This window comes from Talpa occidentalis, unplaced genomic scaffold, assembly GCF_014898055.3.
Source record: "Talpa occidentalis isolate TD23 unplaced genomic scaffold, MPIMG_talOcc4v2.1 talOcc4.10, whole genome shotgun sequence".
Classification (NCBI taxonomy): Eukaryota; Metazoa; Chordata; class Mammalia; order Eulipotyphla; family Talpidae; genus Talpa; species Talpa occidentalis.
The window spans coordinates 93,684,196-93,708,843 of NW_023600993.1; the positions used below are offsets into that span (position 1 = coordinate 93,684,196).

At 40.1% G+C, this 24,648-nt stretch overlaps 1 protein-coding gene across 4 annotated transcripts in view; it reads right to left on the reverse strand.

Annotated features, from left to right (window-relative positions):
• CHD6 (chromodomain helicase DNA binding protein 6) overlaps positions 1-24,648 on the reverse strand; it is a 189,447-nt gene that overhangs the window by 103,038 nt on the left and 61,761 nt on the right. For all 4 annotated transcript variants that reach the window (XM_054697659.1, XM_054697669.1, XM_037498908.2 and 1 more), the window contains 3 exons: positions 16,609-17,165; positions 7,195-7,342; positions 4,949-5,098 (listed from right to left, as the gene is read on the reverse strand). In XM_054697659.1, the coding sequence (XP_054553634.1) occupies positions 4,949-5,098; positions 7,195-7,342; positions 16,609-17,165 (855 nt within the window). The remainder of the gene's footprint in view (positions 1-4,948; positions 5,099-7,194; positions 7,343-16,608; positions 17,166-24,648) is intronic.

A 24,648-nucleotide genomic window follows, 5' to 3' on the forward strand; every position in this document is an offset into this window, starting at 1 on the left:
GAAGATCTAGCTGAGATCACTAATGAGGTAGCTACACTAAGTACATTTCCAATGTAGATAAAAGAGCCTTATAGAAGAAGATGCCATGGAGGGCTTTCATAGCTAGAAGAAATCAATGCCTGGCTTCAAAGCTTTAAAGGACAGGCTGACTCTCTTGGTAGGGGTTAATGCAACTGGTGACTTTAAGTTCAAGCAACCATGCTCATTTACCATTCCAAAAGTCCTTAGGTCCTTAAGAACGATGTTACCAAAGCTACTCTGTGCTCTACAAGCAGAACAACGAAGACTGAATGATAGTACATCTGTTTACAACATGGTTTACTAAATATTTTAAGCCCTCTGTTGAGACCTGTTACTCAGAAAAAAAAAAGATTCTTTTCTAAGTATTTACTGCTCATTGACATCGGACCTGGTCACCCAAGAGCTGTGATGGAGATGTACAAGGGGATTGTTATTTTCATGACTGATAACACAACATTCATTCTGCAGCCTATGCATCAAGAAATAACTTCAACTTTCCAATCTTATTATATAGACAGTGATTGATTCCCCTGGTGGATCTGGGCAAATTATACTGAAAACTTCCTGAAAAGAATCCACCATTCTAGATGCCATTAAGGACATTCTTGACTCATAGAAAGATGTGAAAAAAATAAACATTAACAAAAGTTTAGAAGTAGATTCCAACCCTGAAGAATGACTTTGAGAGGTTGAAGACCTCACGGAAAGAAGTAACTGCAGATGTGGTGCAAACAGCAAGAGAATTAGAATTTAAAATGTGACTGAATTCTTGGAATCTCAAGATAAAACTTTAATGGATGAAGAGTTGATTCTTTTTTTTTTTTTTTTTAAGATTTATTTATTTATTTATACAAGCACTGGGTACAGTCAGAAGCGCGGGAGGGTGAGAGGATTCACCAGAGCCAGAGCGAGGAGCAGCACAGGCAGAAGGACCGAAGTACACTGCTGAGGGGAGCAGCGGGCGGCAGGAGAGGTCTGCACGCCATGTGGGACCCTTGCCGGCAACCAGGGATGGAACCAGCGCTGCAGAGGCTGCGGGCAGCTACGCAGCCCAGCACTCAACCGCTGCGCCACCAGGGGAGGCCCGAAGAGATGATTCTTATGAATGAGCAAAGAATGAGGTTTTGTAAGATGGAGTCTAGTGGTGAAGATGCTGTATACATTATTGAGGTGACAACAAAGGATTTTGAATATTACACCTGGATAAAGTAGTGGCCGGGTTTGAAAGGATTGACTCCAATTTTGAAGAGGTCTACTGTTTGTAAATTGTTACCAAACAGTATTGCAGGGTACAAAGACATCTTCTGTGAAGGGAAGAGTGGACAGAGGTAGCAAACTTCAGAGCTGTCTTATTTGAAGAGGTAGCCATAGCTGCTCTTCAGCAACCACCACCCTACCCTGACCATCAACAATAGAGCCAAGACTCCCCACCAGCAACAAGACTGCCAACTCACTGAAGGCTCAGATCAGGGTTAACAATATTTGGAAATAAAGTATTTGTTAACTAAGGTATGCACATTGTTTGTACTAGATGAATGCTACAGCACACTTAACAGACTACCATATAGTGTAGACCTAACTTTTATATGCACTGGGAAACCAGAAAATTCATGTGACTCACTTTACTAAGACAGTCACTTTCTTGTGGTGGTCATGTACCAAACCTGGCAATATTTGTGAGGTTTGCCTGTAGTCACAAGTTATAAACAAATGGTGCAAGGGTTTCAGCTGACTCTAGACTTTGGGAATAATAAACACAACAGTTATAACACCAAATATAGAGGATGGAAAGTGCCACAAGTAATTCTCATCTGAATGCTTCCTGGGAATTAATGTAAATGCTACTTTATTGAAATTCTTTCATGCCTAAGATACAGAAGAAAAAAAAAAGGTAGAATTGAGTTCAGCTTCTCAGGCACAGAAGACAGATGAAGCAAAGAGTACTGTGTGCAAAGACACAGAGCAAGACACAGGCAAACACCATTCAAATTAAGTACTTTCATTCCAAAAGGCGAAATTACAAAATCATACAAACCACACAAATTATAAGAGACAAAATCTGTGCAAGTCCATTCACTGTAAATGTATTGCAACTTCAAAGTGTGTCTCATTTCCAGGACCAAAATTCACCAAGAAAGAATAAGAAATCAGAGTCACAGTTAGTATGGAAACTTACTTTCAGCTCCATATCTAAGTCAGGGGACTGTCCTCTAAACTCCAAACTAGTATGCCTTAATAATATGCCAGTCTTGAAGGATAATGATCATGTGTAAACATGTTTTCAACAACTCACCACTAGGTAACCACTGCTCAGGTTGCAGTCTGAGTTGGGAGAGGGGCCAGCAGCCACAGAACTGGACTAAGCATGCTGATAAGACACTGCACAGAAAGGCAGAGAGGTGGCAGCAGGGCCAGCACCACACCCCTCTGTTCCCAAACTAAAAGCAGACAAAGGCCTTCATAAAGGCCTCAGGAGAAGGATATAAGAAATCCTCATCTTCTTCAACTGATTATTCTGTGCGAATGGATGCCTTAAGGATTGTCTGGAAGCCCAGATGAAATCCATGGCTCTCCAACTTCACTTTAGCCTGGGAAAGAAATCTTTGTTCAAACCTCACCAGGAAAGCCCAACATATAAAACAGATGCAAATGGAGCTGTTTTGGTTCTGCAGCAGCCAGGGCTCTATAGAACAGTAATTCTGAAAGCTGCTCATCCCCCCACAGGCAGTGTAGTTTACCTGCATGCTGAGCCAGACCTGTGGTACAGAGGCCAGGTCCACACAGCTGCCTTTCTGAACATCAGCACCCAAACCACACACTATCAAGGCCTCTTTCTTGCTTAAATTTAGTAGCAATTTTTGTGGCATGGTAAGTGCAAATTCAGATTCTACCTTACATTACATTTCAACATATATGAACCCTCTCTGTTGTGCCCTTAAGAGAATAAAATGAGCATTGTTAAGTTACTTAAAATTTCCTGAATTATTTCTGTCAGATCAGCTAATGCTGCCCTTCAGGTACCAGGGGAGAAGTCATATAGCATCATGTGAAATATGGTTAATGACTTGGGCTAAATGACTAGTAAGAGAAAATAAAATCCCTTACAGTATTTTAACTACCAAACCAACCATAAAAGCTCCAAGAAAGGAAAACCGATTACAAAGCAATATAATCCCATCACCTCATGGCAGTCTTGCAAGAGCTATTCTTAACCATTTGCTTGAAAAGTACTATAATAGCAATAATCAAATTTTCATTCCTATTAAGTACTATATTCATCAGTTGGATAACCCTTAGCAAGTGACATGAAATCAACTCTTACAGGCTAATCACTGATCAACTGCTGCTAGACAACTCTGACATGGTCATTCTGTGCCTACTTCTTGTTAAAATAAGGACTATGACCTCTGTTCCTAGCTACTTCCCATGCAAACACAGAGAAAGAAATTGTGAAATTATGTGAAAATGCTTTACGCTGGTGGTAAGGTGGTTTAAATGGATAAAGTACTGTCAGCTTCAGTAAGCTAAAGCAGCGTCCTGGAGGAAGGGCAGGCATTTGTGCTGCTGTTGCACACGCAGAGCATGAATCTGCCAAGTCAGCGATGAAGGCTCCATAACAACAGACAGCCTGTGTTCCAGAATGTGCTGTTGGCAAAGATGCCCTCCTACAAGCTCAGCCTGCTTCTTCTTTTGCTTCTAATTTCTTCTCTGTAAGCTCCTTAGAATAGACCCCATTCCTTTCAACACTTACCCCTCCTCTTCCTCTCTAGCTGGGTATCAGATCCTAATGCTACCCTCTTCCTCCATGATACTGGTGCCGAAGGAAATTCCTAAAATGTAAATATAACCATCCTGCTTCTCTGCTTGAACCCATCAATAGTTCCTACGTCTCATTCCATTTACAGTGTGAAGGGTCTACCTCAGCTGACATCCAAGGCCCTGTGAATGAGGCTCCTTCTGATACTCAGGGCTCGTCTCCCACACTTTTCCAGTCAAGCGCATCTGTTATACAACAACCTGCAGCAACATTCAGATTCTGTGCTTTCCTTGATGGCAAAATGGCCCTCCTGAAATCCCCATTTCCTGCCCACGACTCCGGCAGTGCAGTCACTGTATCCAACACACATTTCCAAGGCCACACTTGCCACAGGATTAGTACAGCCCTGCGGCGCCCCGCCCCCCCCCCCCCAACCCCGATCCCTGACAGAGCTCCTTGGAGGTGGGAGTCATGTCTCAATACTCATCCTCGTATCCTAGGACCAGATCTCACAGGGAGGTCTCAATATGCATTTATCGAATCAAGTTTGAACTGTAATTACTAGCTCATATTTTTCATTCACTGAACACTTATTTACTATACATCAGATTTTTTTACATTCTAACGGGAGAGATAAAGAAATAAAATGAAACCAGAACACAATTACAAGTTGTGGTAAATGCTATGAAAAAAGCAAACAAGGAGTAAAATAGAGAGTCATTAGGATGAGAGGCAGGGAACTACTTTAAGAAAGAGTCAGAATCTCTGAAGAGATTCTATTTTAGGTAAAACTTAAAAGACAGTGAACCAGTCATGAAAAGCATGTAGTGAAGAGCATTCCTTCCAGAAGGAACAACATGGGGAAAGACCAGTATGTAGGAAAGACCTCTAAGTTCAAGGCCGTAAAGGATGGCAAGTCTTTTGGCTGGAGCAATGAGTAAGGAAAAGTCACTTATCTGAAAAAATAAGTTTGGTGAAATAGACTGTGAGCACAGAGCTGAGCACCGTAAGGATCTGAATCAATCTAATTTCAGTGGAAGCCATAAGCTGCAGGTTATAAGCTACAATTAGAATGATCTAACTTATGCTTTAGCAGAGTCACAGAACAAATCCATCAACTAAGCCAAATGACTGTTGAGCTAAAGCAAGCCACAAATACAAAGGCTATACCTCTGCCTGCCAAGCCAGTGTAGAAGCAGAGAGGGCAGATGTCCGGCCAGCTCCGAGAACAGCGATTGTTTCCCCATCATCATCCACCACCTTGAAGTCCAGGTCCTCGTTGTATTTTCTGCGTTTCACTTGCCGTCCTGAGCGTCGTTTCTACCACGCAAACACATGGAGTCAGAAAAAAACTCTGTGAGCCAAAGGCAAACATTTGTACACAAACACTCTCCTCTACACTAACAGGCAAAGGAGTACTTTCATACTAATAAAAGGGATCTTTTTTTTTTTAAATTTTTTTTTTAAAGATTTATTTATTTATACAAGCACTGGGTACAGTCAGAAGCACAGGAGGGTGAGAGAATTCACCAGAGCCAGAGTAGGAAACAGAACAGGCAGAAGGACCGAGGTACACTGCTAAGGGGAGCAGCAGTAGAGGTCTGCGCGCCATGTGGGACCCTCCTCCGGTGGCCAGGAGCAGACGGGGATTGAACTGGCGCTGCAGAGGCTGCGGGCAGCTTCGCAACCTAACGCTCAACCGCTGCGCCACCGGGGAGGCCCTAAAAGGGATCTTTCATAAAAAATGCAAAGGAAGAACTAAATTCACTCAAAATGGGATCTGGATGAGGGAGGTGATCTAAACTGTCGCGTCCACTGAGAAGAAGGTAGTCGCAGAACCCAGAGAGAAGTGTCTGATACATTAACGTCAGTGATTATTTCCTTCTTTCTGAAATCAGTTTCTATTCCAGTAAAAGAAGGAAAGAAGGTAGACTCTATCTTTGAAGTTCCTTCCATCCTAGCTAGAGCTTTGATTTTAAAATAATGAATTTTTTTTTCATTGAAAATAGGTTGTTTCTTGTTGTTGGTCAAATTCACCATACTTACCAAAGCCTCCTAAAAAGCTAAATAATAACAACTAGATTAAGACTTAACTTATAGAATTTCATTAACATCCCTTGAAATGCAGGGAGACATCTTACGTGTGACCAAACAAGACTCAACTAAGGACTCATCTATAATTAAGTAGCTTGTGACCTTTTATAGAGACAACATTCTGTAACAAAACAGCCTAATGGCTTTCCTCAAACAAAAACACAGTCATCTCTAAGTACACGTCACAGCCAAGCAGTAGAGACACTTCTGGGAACCATTCATCAGATAGCTTGCTCTCGGATACCAAAACCTTAAAGACCAAAACAAAAGCAAATCCAACTTACCACTTCTCCAACCCCATCTTCTAAAAGATACCTCCTGAGTCTCTCTCTGTTCCCATCGTTTCTTCACTATGTCATTTCAATGTCACTTACATTGTTTGTAGGAGCAATTCCACATATAAACCTTTCGTCAAATCCCACATACAAATAACCACCCTAGAAACACTAACATCTATTCTCTTCAGCCAATCAGGATACCCAACAGTCACAAACCCCAGTTTATTGGCTGTGTGTGTGTGTATATAGAGTGTGTGTGTGTGGGGGGGGGTGTCTCTACACCCCCCCAGAGCTTATAACTTATTATTATGATGACATTAGGCACTAACACGACCCTACAACAAAGATCACCTAGCAATCTCTTAGGGTCCAGATGACACTTGAAAGTACAGTAAGTCAGTCTCATTCCAAACAGTACCCTTACAACAGCCCAACCCACATAAATTGCTGTAACTATCAAAGGAAACAGCACTTTTAAACATCAGCTCATGTCCAAGAGAAGCTGCCTAAACTTACGGAAAAAAATTTTGACCAATGTCATGGCATACTTTGGCCTATTTTTAGGACTCTCACCTAGGTGGACAACTTCTTATTTCCATGTTTGGCCAAACTTTCTGCATTGTTTTGGCATGATGAAAACAACCCTGACTTTTCTAGCACCAAGGTTCATGAAAATGTGCTTATGCAGATTGGCCCAGCACTCTGAGTCCTGAACTCATTGCCTCATAGCAAAACAGCCTTCCTCAGCCTTACCTTGCTTGGCTGAACTCCGCTTCTACTTTCACTCTCTCTGCAGTCTACTATCATGCTACTTTGCAAGAAAGCAAACACCACTAACAAATGGGGATTATTAGTATAAGGCTCAAGATACTAAGAGGAAATCCTATGGTCTTTCAATGTTCACCCACCAAAACAGCGAAGGTCAGCCCAAGTCATGCACAGGGATGTGGGTTAGTGGCAGGGACAGAGGAGCAATAAGACCAGCATCAATCAACTCCCATCTGTAGCCGTAAGCTCCACCATGGCTCCCAGTCACAGCCGTACCTGGCTGTCTGTAGACTCAGTGGATTCCTCAGGACTCCGCAGGGATGAGTTCGGCAGGCCCTGATCCAGTTCTAAACTCTCCACTGTGGTTTCACTTTTCCTTTTTCCTTTCTTCTTTTTCTCCACTGGGGTTGGTCCTTGCTCCTTGCTACAAGGAAAAATTCAGAATTAAAATTTCTGGGCAGTTTTTGAAACTTCTCAGTGATCAAAGTTATACTATGGCATGATTATTGTGATAAGAAATAATATCTCCAAAAATCTCACTTTCAGTTCATATGTATCTATTTCTCTAGGAAGTTTGCTCTGGTAATTGAAAATCACCAACTTTCAATCTCCCTTTAAGTTACATGGGAAGACAGTCCCCTAATCTGTCATCATCCCCTACTGAGTACGGTCTATGTATAAGACTCAGACTGAGTACTAGGAACCCAAAAATAAAGACAATGCTGTCTCTGCCTTGAGACACTGAGGAGCTTACCAACTGTGACAAGCCTATAGACCACCTAAATCCATCCTCCAGATGAATGCTTCCTGAGAGAAGTGGAGATGAGCAATATTCATGCACCCTGCAGGACCTGCTAAAATAGCAGCACAGCCTCCAAAAAGTTTTTCCTTACCCTCCTAGCTGGTGAAATCTCTTTCTTACACTCCCAAAGCACTTATGTGTGCTTTGCTTAAATTAAGGTAATCAGAATCTGATCTTACACCAAAGTTAGTTATTAACTATGACACTGGGCGCAGAATCATACAGTTCCTGGATCCTCTGCAGTTGCTTGATAAACATTTTGCTGAATGGGCAGATATTTTACATTTCCCTGATCTTTCTTAGCAGATTCTAAGTTTCTAGGCAACAGTTTGTACTTAAGTTTTGTATTCATCAAAATAACTAGTTTTTTGCCTTATAGAAAATAAATATTTGATGAATGCTTATTGGATAGGTGAATGCAATATACACATACCAATGGGTAAGATTACATGTTGTTAGAGATTTTGGAAAATGCATCTGAGTGGGGATATACCTGGACTTTTGATGGAAGATAGAAATAATAACAATAGGAATAGTTATTATGGTGAACACTTACATGATAGAACACTAAGGGTACATTAGGCTAGAGAGGTCAGACTTCATTCTGTGTGAAAAGGGCCATGATGGCAGGCCTAAGCAAGAAGGAATAAAGACCCTGGCTAGATATAATCAACGAAAGCTCAAAGATAAAAATGATCTGAAAGACTCAGAAGAAGTAGAACCAGTAAGTCTTGGCAAGTAACAGAATATACAGGGTGAGGAAGAAGCCACAATTACTGGTATCATAGATATAAAGCACACAAAGAGGGGAAGGAGAGGGATCCAGGGGCAGCGCATGGATTATGGTGGAGGTGTATGGGTGCTTTGGTGGTGAGAGAGCTACAGTGAACATACCTGAGGGAGAATTCCTATACTATCAAAATTTTAACAAGGATGTCAAATAATGGTACCTCATTAATAAAAATAAATTTTAAAAAATTTACTGGTATCATCCATCGTAGGTTATCGAAAGGTGTAGGGAGAGAGAAGCGAACAGTTTTTGTTTAGAGACAGGAGATCCAGCATGATGAACATGTGGCAGGAATACCAACCAGTGCTTATTGCTGAATAAGCTTGCCTCTGTTTTGAAGACTCTTCACCCCTCACAGATCCCCAACCAATTTAGCACAGAATTAACCTTCTTTAATTCCCCAAGACCTACCTGTCGCCTACTGGGAAAAGCTCCTTATATTTTGCTCCAATATGAGTAAGTTCAGCTCAAGGGGTCTGCCATTTTAAAGGATTATACATTTTTTACAAGAGAGAAGCAGGGTGAAAAAAGCAAAAGCAACAATTCAGGATAGTAAGGTAAAACAGTTTTAAAAGATATCATATTTTCACTGGAGCACTTACGTCACACTAAGTGACTTATCACTAAGAAAACTGTCAGTAATTTATATCCCACAAAACACTATGCGTCTGTGTCTCAATTAGTTGCTAAAACCACAAGTCCATGATAAAGTCAAGATAGAACATCCTCATATTTCAGATGAAGAAACAGGTTTAAAAGCAGCAAAGGTCCCAAAATCAGTAGCAGAGCAGAAGTCCACACTCAGCTCATCTGAATCTCAAGGCCTGTTGCTTATTACATCATTCCTGACTTAAAACTCAGTCCCTCTTTGGACGAAATGTAAAAACATCAAATCTCCTTCGTATTATTTGAATCACAAAATAATGGTCAACAGGATCAGTAACAAAACATTCCAATTACCCAAATACAGAATAAAAATCACAAATCAATAGTTTTTTTTTTTTTTTTTTTTTTTAAACAGATCTCTTAAACAAAGAAGACCTGTGCTTAATTTTTTGGACACAAATTTAGAGACAGCTAATTAATATATCAAAAGTCACCACCATAATTACATGGTGAAAGCTCCATTTAATCATCTACAAATTTTAAAATCAATTTAAAATCAATTTGATCTATCTACTAAATAGAACTTCATTATATTTTTAAAAAGTATATATTTAATCTTCATGTATAATTCTACACTCATATAGGTGTGTATGTGCTTATATGAACACACATATACTTATACATCTAAAACCTGGAAATGTGCCTCATTGTGTCACATGCTCAAAAACAAGCTCAAACCACAATTCAAAAGTAGAACCTGCTCAAAGTATGAAACTTTACTATAAGCCTTGTATACAATTGCCTTTTTTGTTTTCAGAAACATATTAAATAAGGAAACTAAGGAGGAGCTATGGTGAGACTGTTCTAAGTTAAGCCTGGGGCAATATTAGATTTTCCTAGAGCGGAGTTGAGAGAATATTATCTCAAATATATGTCAGTAAAATAGGAAAACACCTGGTGAGACTTGCTGACTTATTTGGGGGTAAAGAAGAAGATACTCTACCTGGGAAATCTTCAAAGTGCTTTTCTGGAGGTTACCTTTGGCAACAGCATCAATTGTGAGTTCCAAAAAAGCTTCCTGGAGCTCTTCTAATAAAGACAAATATCAGGAAGATTCCTTGTAAGCTTGTAAACGGAACTTCCAAATAGAACATCAAAAATATATCACCTGAATTCCTTCTCCAGGAAGACTAGAAGAAATATTTTTTGCCTACTTTGGAGTAGGTTTTGAAAACCTTATGGTTGAGAGTTTGGTCAAATAGGGACAACTGAACTTCCAAGTTCTATGCCTGTAAGTGGATTTGGTCTGTGAATGTTTGCTCCTTGAAGTTCCAGTTTTCAAAAATAGGGGTCAAATAATATGTAACAAAATTATGTATGCATATACTTTTAACTCAGCAATTCCATTTAAAGGAATATAGTTTCAAGACACATCTCCACACAACATTAAACTACATATGCCTGTGGCTACTCACTGCAGCATTACTTGGCAATTATAAAACAATGAAAACTACAAACACAAGTGACTGAATAAAGTAGTATACAAATAATGGAATACTATGCAACTATAAAAAGGATTAAGAAAAAATTCTATGGACTGATAAGAAATGATTTCTGATATATATTAAGTGAAAAAAGCAAAGGGAAAACAAGTGTAACAGGCCATGTTTTGTGACAGAACCAAGGGAAAAGAAAATATGTACAACGCTGTATTATAAAAAGAGATAGGAAGGATAAACCAAAAAACAATGACAATCACAAGGGCTAGGTGGAGGGAATGGAATGAAGGGATACAGGACAGGAGTGATACTTCCCTGCATACTTATTTTTTATATAGACTTGACTCTTACAAGCATATTAAAAAATAGTAAGCTAAAGATGAAAACAAGTTCAAACAAATGAATCCACTGTTTCAAAGAATAACATAAACACACTGAATGGTGAAAAAAAAATTCTCATTAATTCATTAGCACATCATTTGACTCAGCTTTTGGAGAAGTGGGGAGAGAACCAGCAACCAAATCCTGAACTCTTTTTGGTAAGTATATGCGTGAAGCAATTCTGAAGACATTTTTGACATGGTATAGGATTCAGCAAATGATTGTGTTTTTGTGTTGGGAGCTGGGATTCTAACTAAGAAAAAGGGAAGATGTGGGGTTTCCCTGGTGGCGCAGGTGGTTGAGCGCAGTGCTGTGAAGCTGTCTGTAGCCTCTGGGGTGCGGGTACAATCCCAGCCAGCTGTGGAGATGCCCACATGGCACAGCAGACCTCACCTGTCTCAACCGCTGCTCCCCTCAGCAGTGTATTTCAGTCAGTCTGCCTGTTCTGCTCCCTGCTCTGTCTCTGGTGAATCCTCTCACCCTCCCGCACGTCTGACCTGTACCCCGGTTCTTATATGCATAAATAAGTAAATCTTAAAAAAAAAAAGAAAAGAAAATGGGAAGATGCAAATATGAAAAGTTGGAAAGAAAGGAAGATACTATGGGATGAATCTGAATTGGAGATATCATTGTAAATGTATATTTTCTAAAGTGTATTACAAATATGTGAACGCATTCAGGGGGAGGGTGTGTGTGTGCGTGCGTGTGTGTGTGTGTGTGTGTACACACTTCCTTCCCCCAGTTATGACAAGTGAAAGAAGCAAAGATGCCCCATTAGCCACGGGCACACCTAGCACTCAGATCTTGGTTTCTCATGCCAAAGCACTTCAGAGAAGAAATTCAGCAACATATCTCATCTTTGAAGAATTTCCTCCCCTCTATTCTTTCTGCCATGGCATTAAGATTTGGTGAAGGAAAAATAAAAATATGCTTCAGCTACCATTTATTTCAATGCCTTTTGGTCTTTTTGCTATAAGCCTTTTCTCATTAATTCCTTTAATAACCAGGCTCAACACTCCCCTCCTCCTTCAAGGGTCTCCTTAGACCAGAAATAAAACACTCCTAATCCTCGAAATCCTTTCAGTTACTCTATGGACAGTTATACTGTGTTCTTTCATTTGTTTATATTTTCCTGTGTTTGAGCATTTGCAAGGTTTCTCAACAATAGGGCTCATGGATGATTTCTGTGACACCTTCCTTTCTCACTTTCCCACTCCCAAACGGAAGTACTCATATGAGGCACGCGGAAGGCACTAAAAATAGAGCGGATAAGTCTATCAAGCATTATTATTAGTTAGCAAGTGTTTCCTTGTAAATTAGGTAAAGGTCCACTCTCTAAGGGCTAACTTAGGAAGTCCTGGGTGTTACAAAGTATTATTACAGTTGCTTTCAACAAAACAGAAAGGGAGACTCAGTTCAGTCTTCAGAGGTGGGTCTCTGCCGTTATCATTTAGATTTCTTCCCTCTTCAACATAAAGTCCAGTGGTTTCCAAGCACAATAGTCTTTATATTTGCCTTTTTTCTTCTAATAAATTATCAGAATGTAAAAACATGTCTCCCAGCAGAAAGAACCCTGTCACTGAACACTTTAAGTCCAGACTCAATAATCTGCACTCTAAACAAAAACAGGTGATTGACCTTCAAATGCTGAGGCAGAGGCGAGATGACCAAATCTTACTACCCTTCCCACATCACAGCTAACAGCTGACTCAAGGCTCAAATAGTTACATAATCATAAGCTCTAGGGTAACCATCAAAAAAGAAAACCAGAAAAGGCAAACCCTTTATTCCAGGATGTTACTAAACTTACTGAATTTGGGAGAAAAACCTGCCTTAGTTGACAAACCCAAAACAAATGGTGGTGAAGAGTTGAAGCACAGGTACTAGGGCTACTCCTATTATTCATTTCTTTCTCTCTCTCTCTCTCTCTCTCTCTCTCTCTCTCTCTCTCTCTCTCTCTCTTTTTTTGGTGGTTTTTGGAGCAGATATAATACAAAATGCTCAGCTCCTGACTTGAGAAAGAGTAATCTAAAGGGCCAAGTCACAAAGCATGGTGGTCCTGATCTCCAGCACTTACCTTCTGTTGAGGAGGTAAGTCACACATACATGAAAACAATAGTTTATAATGAGAGATACCTTATAGCAGAGGGAAATGCACAAGACTCAGAATCAGGAGGTCTGAGTCTATGACACACCCTTGCAAACAAGGCACTGCTCTGTGAGTCTCCATTACCTTTGCTGCAGTGCAACATGTTGGACCTGCTCTCTTTCAGCCTTTCTAGGTATAAAAGTCTCTGATTTATAATGCAAAGTGTGACTCCAACAGCTATGGAAGTCAGAGGAGACACACTTTGGGGACACTCTCTGGAGAAACTGGGACTTGTACTCAGAACTGAAGAATGGAATGAACTGGATTCTGGGAGGACAAGGGAGAGAATGATTGGGAGAAACGCTACAGCAATCCAGAGGGGAAGTAAGTCAAGTACCTTTAGGGGCTAATGAGTTAATCTAGTTAGCTAATCTCTTTTCAGAAGGAGTGGGGAGGGGGGAGGAAAAATCCCAAAGGATTTGAGTAACAAAAAAAAACAGTCTGGATTTTGTTCTAGAGGCAAGTAGGAACAATCAGAAACGTCTAAGCAGGTATACATTGTTAGCGGGAATTCCTTTTTCCTTTCCCCATGTTTTCATGAGAAAAATCCTGTTTTATTCCCAAGGAAAGAACAGTATTAGAAACATATTTCTGGCTCTTCTTCAAGCTACTTTCACTTCTCTGCCTGGGACCTTCCAGACAGGTGAGACTGGGAAAAGGATTGGAGCACACCTTAGTGTCCTCCCTCTGCTTCAAGGAATTGCTTGCAGTTCTGATGGATACCCTCAACTGAGGGAGTAACAAGGAGTATATTCTGGCCCCAAGACAGCGGACTTCTTCAATCCAGTCTATCACTAAAAAACGCTGATAACTGCATCTCCATCCCTGATAACTATTTCCCAACGGATCTGGATTGAGAGGGTAAGAAGTTTGATTTATCAACAACTATGAACAATAACAACAGTGCTTCAGGAAGATTATCAGTTGGCAATTGACAAGATGACATAAAGGAGGAAAGACCAGAAGCCCTTACTTCTACAAAGCACTCCTACAAAAATGCAAGCATTTGAGGAACTGTGATCATCATGTATTACTCAAGGTCTAATGAACTGCTTATATCAAAACACATACTTGAGCCATTCGGTAGCAGAGTAAATCAAAGAGCACAAAAAACTGAGATTTAATTTAATTACTGCCATACATTTTTAAAATCAATGAATGACCTTTTATAACTAAAAATTGCTTCTGACCATTGGGATCATTAATTAAAGGAACCAAAGCCATTTATAATATAAAGGATAAGAAATGGAAGACTCACCAGTCACGTACCCTATCTGGTCTACAGAGAATTCTAATGTTACAAGTCTCTCATATAGTCCCAAAATGGAAAGTCTCATGCAACCTGCCCACATTTCTAAAGAGATAATCAGCCCTCTTTGTCAGCAACCTCATAGGGTACCGCTAGATTTCTAAACCTCAAGAGGTTCTGCTGCCCTCCAACTCAGCAGTCCTTGAAAATACTACTAAGCACTACTCCATCTCCTTTGTGCTTTATACAGAATGAGTTACATTATGATCACTAATTAGATAAAATCGCTACATATACATTTGATACCCAACTTGTTTTGTGAATTTCCTCATTGGCCCACAGTGTAATATATGGCAACATCTGCATCAACAACTGGTTTCACACCCCACACAAAGTAATTGTGAATTTATTTAAGTAGAAGTAGATAAAACTGCTAACATCAATGGCTAAAGTTGAGTTCTAACACCTATGGCTTTCTGCCACCTTCTACAGACACCAAGCTCCTTACCTGAGCTATGCAACTCTCCTCTACTTACCCTAATTTTAAAACACTATCCTCAAGGATTCTTCTTTATTTTCTGTAATAACCAAAGTCACCACAGTAGCTCATTTCTGATTCCCCTATCACACATGCTATTACCCTGAAGAACCAATTAGTTTCTCCAAAGTAATTTGGAGATGAAAGTTACTGGCAGAGACATAAATCCACCCCATACACCACGAGAGAGCAGATCACATACACTGGGTTCACTGAGAAACAAGCCTGTAAGTCTCACATAAGTCAGAATGCTGATTTTCTCTCTCTTAACCTTCTATAAAGTAGTTTGGAATCATTCTCTGCAAATTACATTCCTAGGTTCCCACCCTACTCTCTCTGATAGAGAAAAGACAAAATCCCCTGCCAAGCAGAAGGGAGTGGATAATGGATGGTCATTTTAACTTAGATTAAGAAATTATCCTTCTGGTCCCAACAAACTGTACTTATAAAAATGAACTCAACCAGGACCTCCCTGGTGGCGCAAAGGGATAAGGCACAGCCTGCGAAGCTGTCCGCAGCCACTGGAGCATGAGTTCAATCCCCGGCCAGGGGGCAGCCCACATGGCACAGCAGACCTCTCCTGCCTCACCCGCTGCTCCCCTCAGCAGTGTACTTCAGTCAATCTGCCTGTTCTGTTCCCCCCTGTCTCTCTGGTGAATTCTCTTACCCACCGCCCTCCCCACACCTCTGGCCTGTACCCCAGTTCTTGTATGCATAAATAAAATGCATCTTTTAAAAAAAAAGAACTCAATCATAAAAAAAAAGAACTGAACCATACAGAAAATTTCAAGTTACAGAACACACCACCTAAAATATTCTCTCTCTTCAAAACTTCCTTCCTCTATGTCTGATCCCATACAGGTCTGGCAGCCTCACCACTTCGCTGTTAGAGGAGTCAGATCCTCTTCATTTCTGTAAGTGCTCCCGGTCTCTAACCTGCCCCTGCACTTAAGATTTTAGAAACTTAAATTTTCTTCATAAGTTTGTAGAGTTTATGTATCGTTTTCTTTTGTATTTCCTCAACAGCCTAAATAGTCTGATCAAAAAAATTAGAGATGAAACAAAAAACATGGCATTTGCTCATGGGTGATACACACCGTATTTCCTGGGTCACTGCCTTTGGAGACTGACAGCACCTAGTGCCAGGGTCCCCGGGGTCGCTGTATCTGTGCCCTCTGATCTCTAAGATCACTATGGTTTCTTTTGGCCCCAGTTATCAACATCTCCTGAGCACCTGCTGATGTTAGCTATCGGATGAGATGCGGAGCAGGAGCGGTCCTGCACCAGAGAGCTCGTAGCCTAGGGAAGCTCAGCCATCCTTTTCTGTGTGGAACCCCACTCACACCCACGGCTCTCCCAGGCTGCGGGTACCACTAATTCCCAGGACTGCACACCCTCCTGCCAGTAGTCCCTCTGCCACTCTACTCTGTTGTTCCAAGAACTGTTGCCTCCCTGTAGCACACCAGTGAGGTCCCTTCTCCTGCACCCTGTGCCTGACCACACATTTTAATTCTTCTTAATCCAAAAGGAATAGCAAGAAACTGCAGAGCCAGGATTAAGGTTATCTTTCCTTAGGGGGTGAGGAAAGTGGTCCACCTGGCTGAAAGCAGTGAATTTACATGTAGGGGCGGAAGTAAGGCCACAGCAGGCCAAGCACTCAGAGAAAAGGGACGCACCTGGCCTTCTTGGACTTTGTCCGGGCCACGGAGTCAGCACCGCTTCTCCTGTCTTTGGCCTCCTTGGCACCCGAGGCCTCCCGGGGTTTCCGCACTTTCTTGGCTCCATCCTTCTGCTTCGGCTCCTTGGGTTCCCTGGGCTCCTTGGGCTCCCTGGACTCCTTGGGCTCCTTGGCCTTCCTGGGCTCCTTGGCCTTCCTGGGCTCCTTTGGCTCTCTGGGTTCTCGCTTCCTCTTTGGCTTGGGCTCCCTGTCCTTGCTTCCCTTCGCTGTCCCCTCTTGCTCTCCTGGATCCTTTTTCTTCCGTTTCTTCTTCACTCCAGTCCCTCCTCCTCCACTGTCCTCCAGCCCATTATGGGCTGTCACTTTCCTAGGAAACAGGGTCTCAGCTTCCTCTTCAGCGGCATACAGGTCCTTCTGGGGCAGACAATGACTGGCAGCATCTTCAATTTTCTCCTCCTGATCAGTGCTGTGGTCAAATGGGGAGGGGGATTTGTAGTCAAAATTGACAGAGGCATCAGACATTGGGGAGTGACTCACAACTTTTAAATTTGACAACTGTGAAAGAGAAAGAAACAAGCGTATTACTCCTTCAATGCGTGCTTCACACTAAGCGCATTATTGAGCGTGCGGGCATGGATGTAATCACAGCTTAGTTCTTACTCTGTGTTCCTATTGTCCTCAGGCCTTGAGGATATAGTGGCAAAGAAGACACACATTGTTTGTTTTTACCTTTGCTTTTGTGGATTTTTACCAAGTTGTATTTGCATATTATCTAAGAAATGAATATGCAGAAACCTGAAGAATTATGCACAGAAATCTCAATCACCTTTTAAGCTCCATGTTCACAGACAAGCACAAAAGTCTGCTACAAAACACCTCTAGATGTCACTCGCAAATGCAAAAGTCTCAGTACACTGTTCTGACCCAGAATGGCATTTATTATGCTAGTTCACAAAAGTTACCGTTCAAATGTGTTCCTGAAGAAAGGACGTGACAGGGTCACTTTCAGTGTGTTGCTTTATTCCGCCAAATCTTTGCTCTCACATATTATCAAGCAGTATCAACACCAAGTTCATCTGACTTTCCACAAGAAAAATCTGGATTGTTCAAAACTAGATCTTGTATTCTTATTAAATATGGCGCTCTTCCATATGACCATCTAACCTAGACTCAACAGCAGCTAATCTTTGGCCTCTCACAAAAATCATCATACAGGAGGAAATTTTATTGTGATAAATGCCATTGGAAAGACTGTGTCACGGGTGCAACAGGCAACCTGAAAAGGAGGTTTCAAGGTTGTTTTGGAGCACCATCAAATAAAGGCACAGCCTTCCCAGGTGATCACTTTTAAGGAAACAAGCCTTTTGGAAACAGAAGTTATATCTCATATTTTCATGTCTGATATTGCAAAGTACATCTGTCATTTCATAAACTAGGGTTGTGATAATTAGATAATAATGTGGGTGGCTAGCTTTATAGAATAGCACACTCTGCTGGGTCTGGAACAAAGAAATAACTGGAGAGACTGGAAGGGATAAGCAGGTTTTCCAGAAAGATGGTTCAAATCATCTTTGGGTGATGGCTTAGGAAAAGCACCATTTGTGAGTAGACTGCTCCCCTAACAAGAGGCCTAGCATGTGCTAAAGGACACAGATAACTAGCCCAGGTGGTGTGGTTTCCCTCCAGTGTTCTGATTCCCAATCTGCACTCAGACTTTCTGGCCTACCGTGGTTATAATGGAGAGTGCAAAATTCAGCTACATATTTCCTCTTCTGTTTTCTCTAGTTCCCATTCCTACTCTAATATTACCAAACTTAACACTGAGAATCTGAGGGGGAAAAAAGATAAAAGAAGGATTTTGGGGGATTCTTATAAAGTCTAGACTCATAAATGAGCCTAAATTAAGAGGGAATTGGTCGTTTTGGCAAGACTCACTACTTTAAAAAAAAAAACAATTCATTTGACTATCTCATTGCTGACTCAGTAAACATAAAAGGAATATAAAGTCAAATATAAAATAATAAATTGTATGTTATTTTACAATAAAAAGAAAATTCAAGTCAAGAAGACACCAACATTGGAGTAACAGGTATCCAGTTAAAGCTCGGACCTTGTGAGGATTCCTGATTTATTACTTAATTCTACTAAGGACACCTGGCCTTAAGGAACAAGTTTTTGTTTAGCATACAAGGGTGGATACAATGAAAGAGCAAGAGATAGATACAGGCTTGCATATAAGATACTTTCAAAGACAATAGAGAAAAGACCTAATTTTACCAAGACAGCACTCTGTAGGTCAAAGAGGGACCCTCTTTTCGATTACTACTGCTTCTCGAGGTCTCTTCTGAAGGGGCTGGGGCGGGTGGAGGTAAGTGGTGGTAACTAGGTATTCAACAACGGCAGCAGTTAACTTTTACTGGACACATGTCATATGGATATACTCAGAAGTACGCGAGGTTAAGTTTCATATCTATACTCTTTACAACATTCCTAAAATGCTTGGATACGAACGCCTGTTTTGTGATTGAAGGAGAAGGTTACTGATATTGAGTGATGTGCCCAAGGCATAGAGTGAGTAGAGGTGCTTGGATCTGAACCCTCTAGCAAAAGCTAATGCTCACCTCATTGGTGCATTATAAGACAGCCCAGGGAACTGCAACGATAGCTAAGTTACCAGACCAGGATGAATAGACTTGGTTAGAACTGTTAGATGTGATGGCGTATACAACCACTTTAGGAAAAGGTCTGTTGGAGTTCTTTAAAACACTGTAAACAAAATATCTACCTGATGTCCCAGCAATTCTACTTCCAGGAATCATAAATGGTCACTTCATTTTACAGATAAGATAATCAGTTCAAAAAGACAAAGCAATTTGTCCTGGTTTTATGCCTAGGGAGTAGAGGAGCAGGGACATCCTCCAGGGAGAAGAGAGACCAAAACAAGCAATAAATTGGTTAATGTTGAAAAGGGGGAATTATCCCAAAAGACAGATATTAGTAATAAAAAATAAAATTTTTTAATTAGAAAGTCAATAATCCACCAGCAATGTTTTTACTTTTAAGGTGCCTTATCAGGTGTTTGAAAAACATAACCAGTGAGGATTAAAAAGTATAAGACAAAAAATAAATTCTTCACTGTGTGTTAAGGTCAGTAGTGGGAAAAGGCAAAGAGCCTAAATAAAAGTCTTTGCTTCAGCTTCTACCAAGAAGGACAATAAATCACCACTCTGAAAATGATCCTAAGAGGAATGGATAGGAGATGATAGACCACAACATACCAACAATATTTTACATTGGCAACTTAAGTAGAGACAAACACCGAGGAACACAAAGACGAAATAGAGAGGGATAACTGATAAAAACACGTGACAATGCAAGCTCATAAACTGAATTGTTGGTAATAAAATCCGTTTCTTTGGCTCAAAATTATCAATCTATACCATTCCTGGGAAAAACACTTATTCAAGTCAATTGTTACGGATTTAAGATGCTGACAGAGAAGAGTCAGGAGGAGAGAGGGAAAATAATACTTAACATGTGTCAGTGTTTTCAGAACTATCAGCTTTACTTTATTGTGTTTTCAGAAACTGAGCTTTACTTCCAAGCAACTATGGCTTTGGGCAAACCAATACCTCAGAGTGATTCAAACTTCCTAATCTGCAAAAGGTAAAATGTTTGTTCTGGCCAATCCAGGCCAGAAGAGACTTCTAGAATTTTTCTGCAGTATTTTCTAGACCACATAAAGAATTTTTTCAACAGATACATGCAGAGTGAATAACTATTTTTTATCTCTTCATTATTAGCCCATCTGTAATTTTACTGTAATGTTGTAATGCACAGAGCTCCTGAAGCTGGCACTTAGGCCAACTCTGGCCCCCACTGCAATATGCAAAGGTCCAGGTAACACCAAAAGTTGGAGTTAGAAATATTGTATACATGGATATGGAATGGTTCTTTTTATATATCTCAACCTTTTAGTCACAACTATTGAGTATTCAAAACTGTTTTGATATTTTAAAGATAAAATACTTGTTAGTAATGATCATGATAGTTGGTTTTATTAAGGACTGAGTATTAGGCAGTGTACTGTTTCTTAAATGGATTATGTCATCTAAACAACTCTAAGAAGAGGCATAATATTTGTTCCAATTATGACTCCATTATGACTCTCAGAAGGTTAAACAATTTGGCCATAGTCACACTACTAGTAAGTAGTAGAGATTTGAATCCAAGTTTGACTCCTGGTTTCAAAAGTCAGTGCTCTTGACCACTTCACCACACTGCCTTGTGTTTTAGATACATTAAATTGAGAAATAAGAATTTTTAAAAATTTCTAACCACCTCTACTTTATTTTCCATCATTGATTTTCCAAACCACTGCATCTTCTCAACCTTTGCCTAGAAGACATCCAGCTCATTACCTTTTCTTTCCCATCCTGGTCACTTTACTCTGGCCTCTTGAGTTTTCTTTCAGAACACAAAATGAATTAGGACAACAAAAACACCTGTTGTGGTATATCAAAAAATAGGGGGAAATTTTAATACTCAGATTTCTTTTTTTGAGAAGGGAGGAGTGGGCTATTTTGAGTTTTTTTGAAACATGATTCCAGGGTGGGTCTGTTTAGAATCCTGGTCCTCCTGGGCCATTTACTAATTATCCCTCTGTATCATTGTTGAAAAAGCCCTTCCAGTGACTACCAAGGACAAGGTCTCACTGGGATTAACCTTCACCACACCCTTTGTAGGGTGAGGTGGAAAAGTCTTAGAAATAAATTATTTACTCATCCATATTATCAACTTTGCTATTCTTTCTCTTACACTTCTCTGAATTGTGGGTCATTATCTCATGATCTATATTGGTGGTAAATATGTTGAGTCCTCATCTCCCCCGGTAGAGCAGCATGGACCAAATCTTTTGGGAACTTAGTGGCCAGCTAAATCCACAATGTTTTATTATCCTAGTTCATCTTCCATCAACACCCAAAATTTTGCACCCTACTCCAACCCTTCTTCCCTCCCTTACTAATACCATAAGGGTATTATATTATATACCTCCCATACTCTACTTACTCTCCTCCCTCCGGAGCTTTCATCCTGGGCTCTAAGATGCAACATGACCGAAACCTGGCTCACCAAGAAAACACCACCTCTTTCAAAACACTCTCAAATTCTTTGGTGGCACTGACATTCTCTGGACCCCCAAACTCTCCAATTCTAGGGCATCAATGCTTCACCCACAATATAAAAACCCTGGCTCTTTTGAGGTATATGGTATTCCTTGCTTTATTAACTGCCTGTCTGTAACTAAACTACACTACACACTTCTTAAGAAAAATAAGTAACTTTCAGTTACTGTTGCTGGTCCCAACTAGACACTCAAGCATTTCTTGAAGAGTAAAAGCTAAAAAACAACAAGTATTTGTTTTGTGAATAAATTATATCCACATTCACACTAGGAAAGGGAACAGGGAGGGTCTAGTTATCGGGAGGCCTTTGAGATTTCCACAGCATAGCTTAAAAAAAAAAATTCTTCCTATCCCACCTTTTTAGTTACTAGAGGACCAAGAATGAAGGGCTCTTCTGACCTGATTAATTACTGCAAGTCTGAGTTTACCTTCTGGTCATAGCTCTAAGTTTTAATTTTACTTGTAAAATGACCTATATCTATTGTATTGCATTTATATTGCTCACTACTTTTCTCAACATTGGACATATGCACACAAAACCTTCTTACTGCGTAATATTACATAATATTACATATCATATTATGTATCACATAATATTTATCAGATTTTATACTTCTCTCAATACCTATTTTTCTATTTTTGATACACCACAACAGGTGTTTTTGTTGTCCTAAAGAGCTAGGATGAATAAACATCAATATTTCCATATCATGAGTCTGTCTTTGCTAACATTAAGATATGTGGCAGTACAAAGAAGTATTTTCAATAGTGCTATAAGGGCTTTCAATGATTAGAGTCCCCATTTTTAAATTTTTTTTCTGTCTAATGCTGCTTAGATATCTTAGGAATTAAAATATATTAGAATTTTGGACCTCCCTGGTAGCACAGGGGTTAAGTCTCGGCGCTATCATCTCTAAGGACTGAGTTTGATCCCCAGCCAGGGAGCTAACCCACATGGTGCAGGAGACCTCTACTGTCTTGCTCACTGCTCCCCTTAGGAGTATATTTCAGTAGATCCACCTGTTCCTGGCCCCCACGTGTCGCTTGTGGATCCTTTCTCTGCCCCCCTACACCCTTGGCCTACACCCCAGTTCTTCGGGACATAAATAAATTAAAAATATATATACATATAAATGTTTTAAAAAATTCTTAGAAGCAGTTTATTTTCTAATAAAAGACTATTGCGCCCTGAGTGGTACATTTTTAAACGTTTTCTTAAAGTCAATTTTTCTTGCAACACTTCTTTAGGTTATACAAAGGCAATCTCTAAAACCCTTTGTTCTTGGCACATTATTCTTGTGATGCCTGGCCATCTGGTTAATAAAAAGCATGATTATTTATTACTGAGTTTTGATCAACTTGTAAAATGTTAATCACAGTTTAAATTTACCTCAATAAAATTTCTGACAAGAAAATGAGGCATTTTCAAGATCAGAATGTATTTATATGTTACTTTTCTCCAGAGAAAAGAAAAATAGGTTTTTTAAAAATGTTTTGTTTGCTGCTCATTCTAACACCTTAAAATTATATTAAGACAAAGAACAAAATCTGATGGCTAATGTTATTGTAATGATGAAAAGCTCCATGCCACTGACATGCTAAATGGCAAGTACTTAGTCAATCCTTTAAATATTTAAATTAAGCAATTAATGTTCATCAAGATCTGGCGAGGCATAAGTGAGTACTCCCATTTAAGTGATAGAAAAATGAGACTGAACTTGTCTAAAGTCACCCAGCTAAGTGGCAGACTTAAAGTTTCAATCCTTTTCTACTGAAATCAAAGCTCAAATTTATTCCAGAACATGTCTTCCTCTATGCCAGGCTTGCTTACACAAGCTTGTGCATTACTTTAGCATGAACTTAATTTTCTATTTTCATGCTTTGCAACTTCTTGCATTTCAATCATCACTACAGCAGCCTATCACCAGTAACTGTAAGAGGAATAGGATCCTACTAAAAAAGGCTTCACTTAAGTAACTTGCTCTTCTACCAAACATAACATTAACTTTTAAATAAAAACCATACCCACTCATCAATATTATTATTGTGAGATCCAAAATGAAAATCCATCTAACTGAGGCTACATAAAAGTTGGCTGACATACCAACGGTTTTGATATGAACCCATAAAAATCTCAAAAGAAAAAAATTCCTAATTCATTTGGAGTAACTATAATAAAGAATGTTTTTATTGAAATGAAAGTTTGCCTTAAAGAATGTTTAAGAAATATAAAATGGGCCTCCCCGGTGGCGCAGCGGTTGAGCGCTGGGTTGCGAAGCTGCCCGCGGCCTCTGTGGCACCAGTTCGATCCCCGGCTGCTCCCCTTCCACCAGAGGAGGGTCCCACATGGCGTGCAGACCTCTCCTGCTGCCCACTGCTCCCCTCAGCAGTATACTTCGGTCCTTCTGCCTGCTCTGCTCCCCGCTCTGGCTCTGGTGAATTCTCTCACCCTCCCGCGCTTCTGACTGTACCCAGTGCATGTATAAACAAAACAAACAAACAAACAAATAAATAAATAAATAAATAAACATGCCTCAATTAAAAAAAAATATATAAAATGCAGATTGTTTTAAGAAATATAAACCTGCCCATGTAGCATAAATGACAATAATTTTGAGGAACTGGAGTTCTCTTCAGTAATGTGCTCTTTTTAATGGTTGCATAATATTCCACTGGGTGAATGTGTATGATTTAAATAGTCACCTTCTGGAGGAACATGTAGGGTCTTTTGCATTTTTGCTATTACAAACAAAGCCGCTATGAAAGTTCTTTCACAGCCAGTTTTGCACACCTGTCTAAGTATATCCACGGGATAAATACCTGCCAGATGGAATTGCTGCATTCTCTATAGT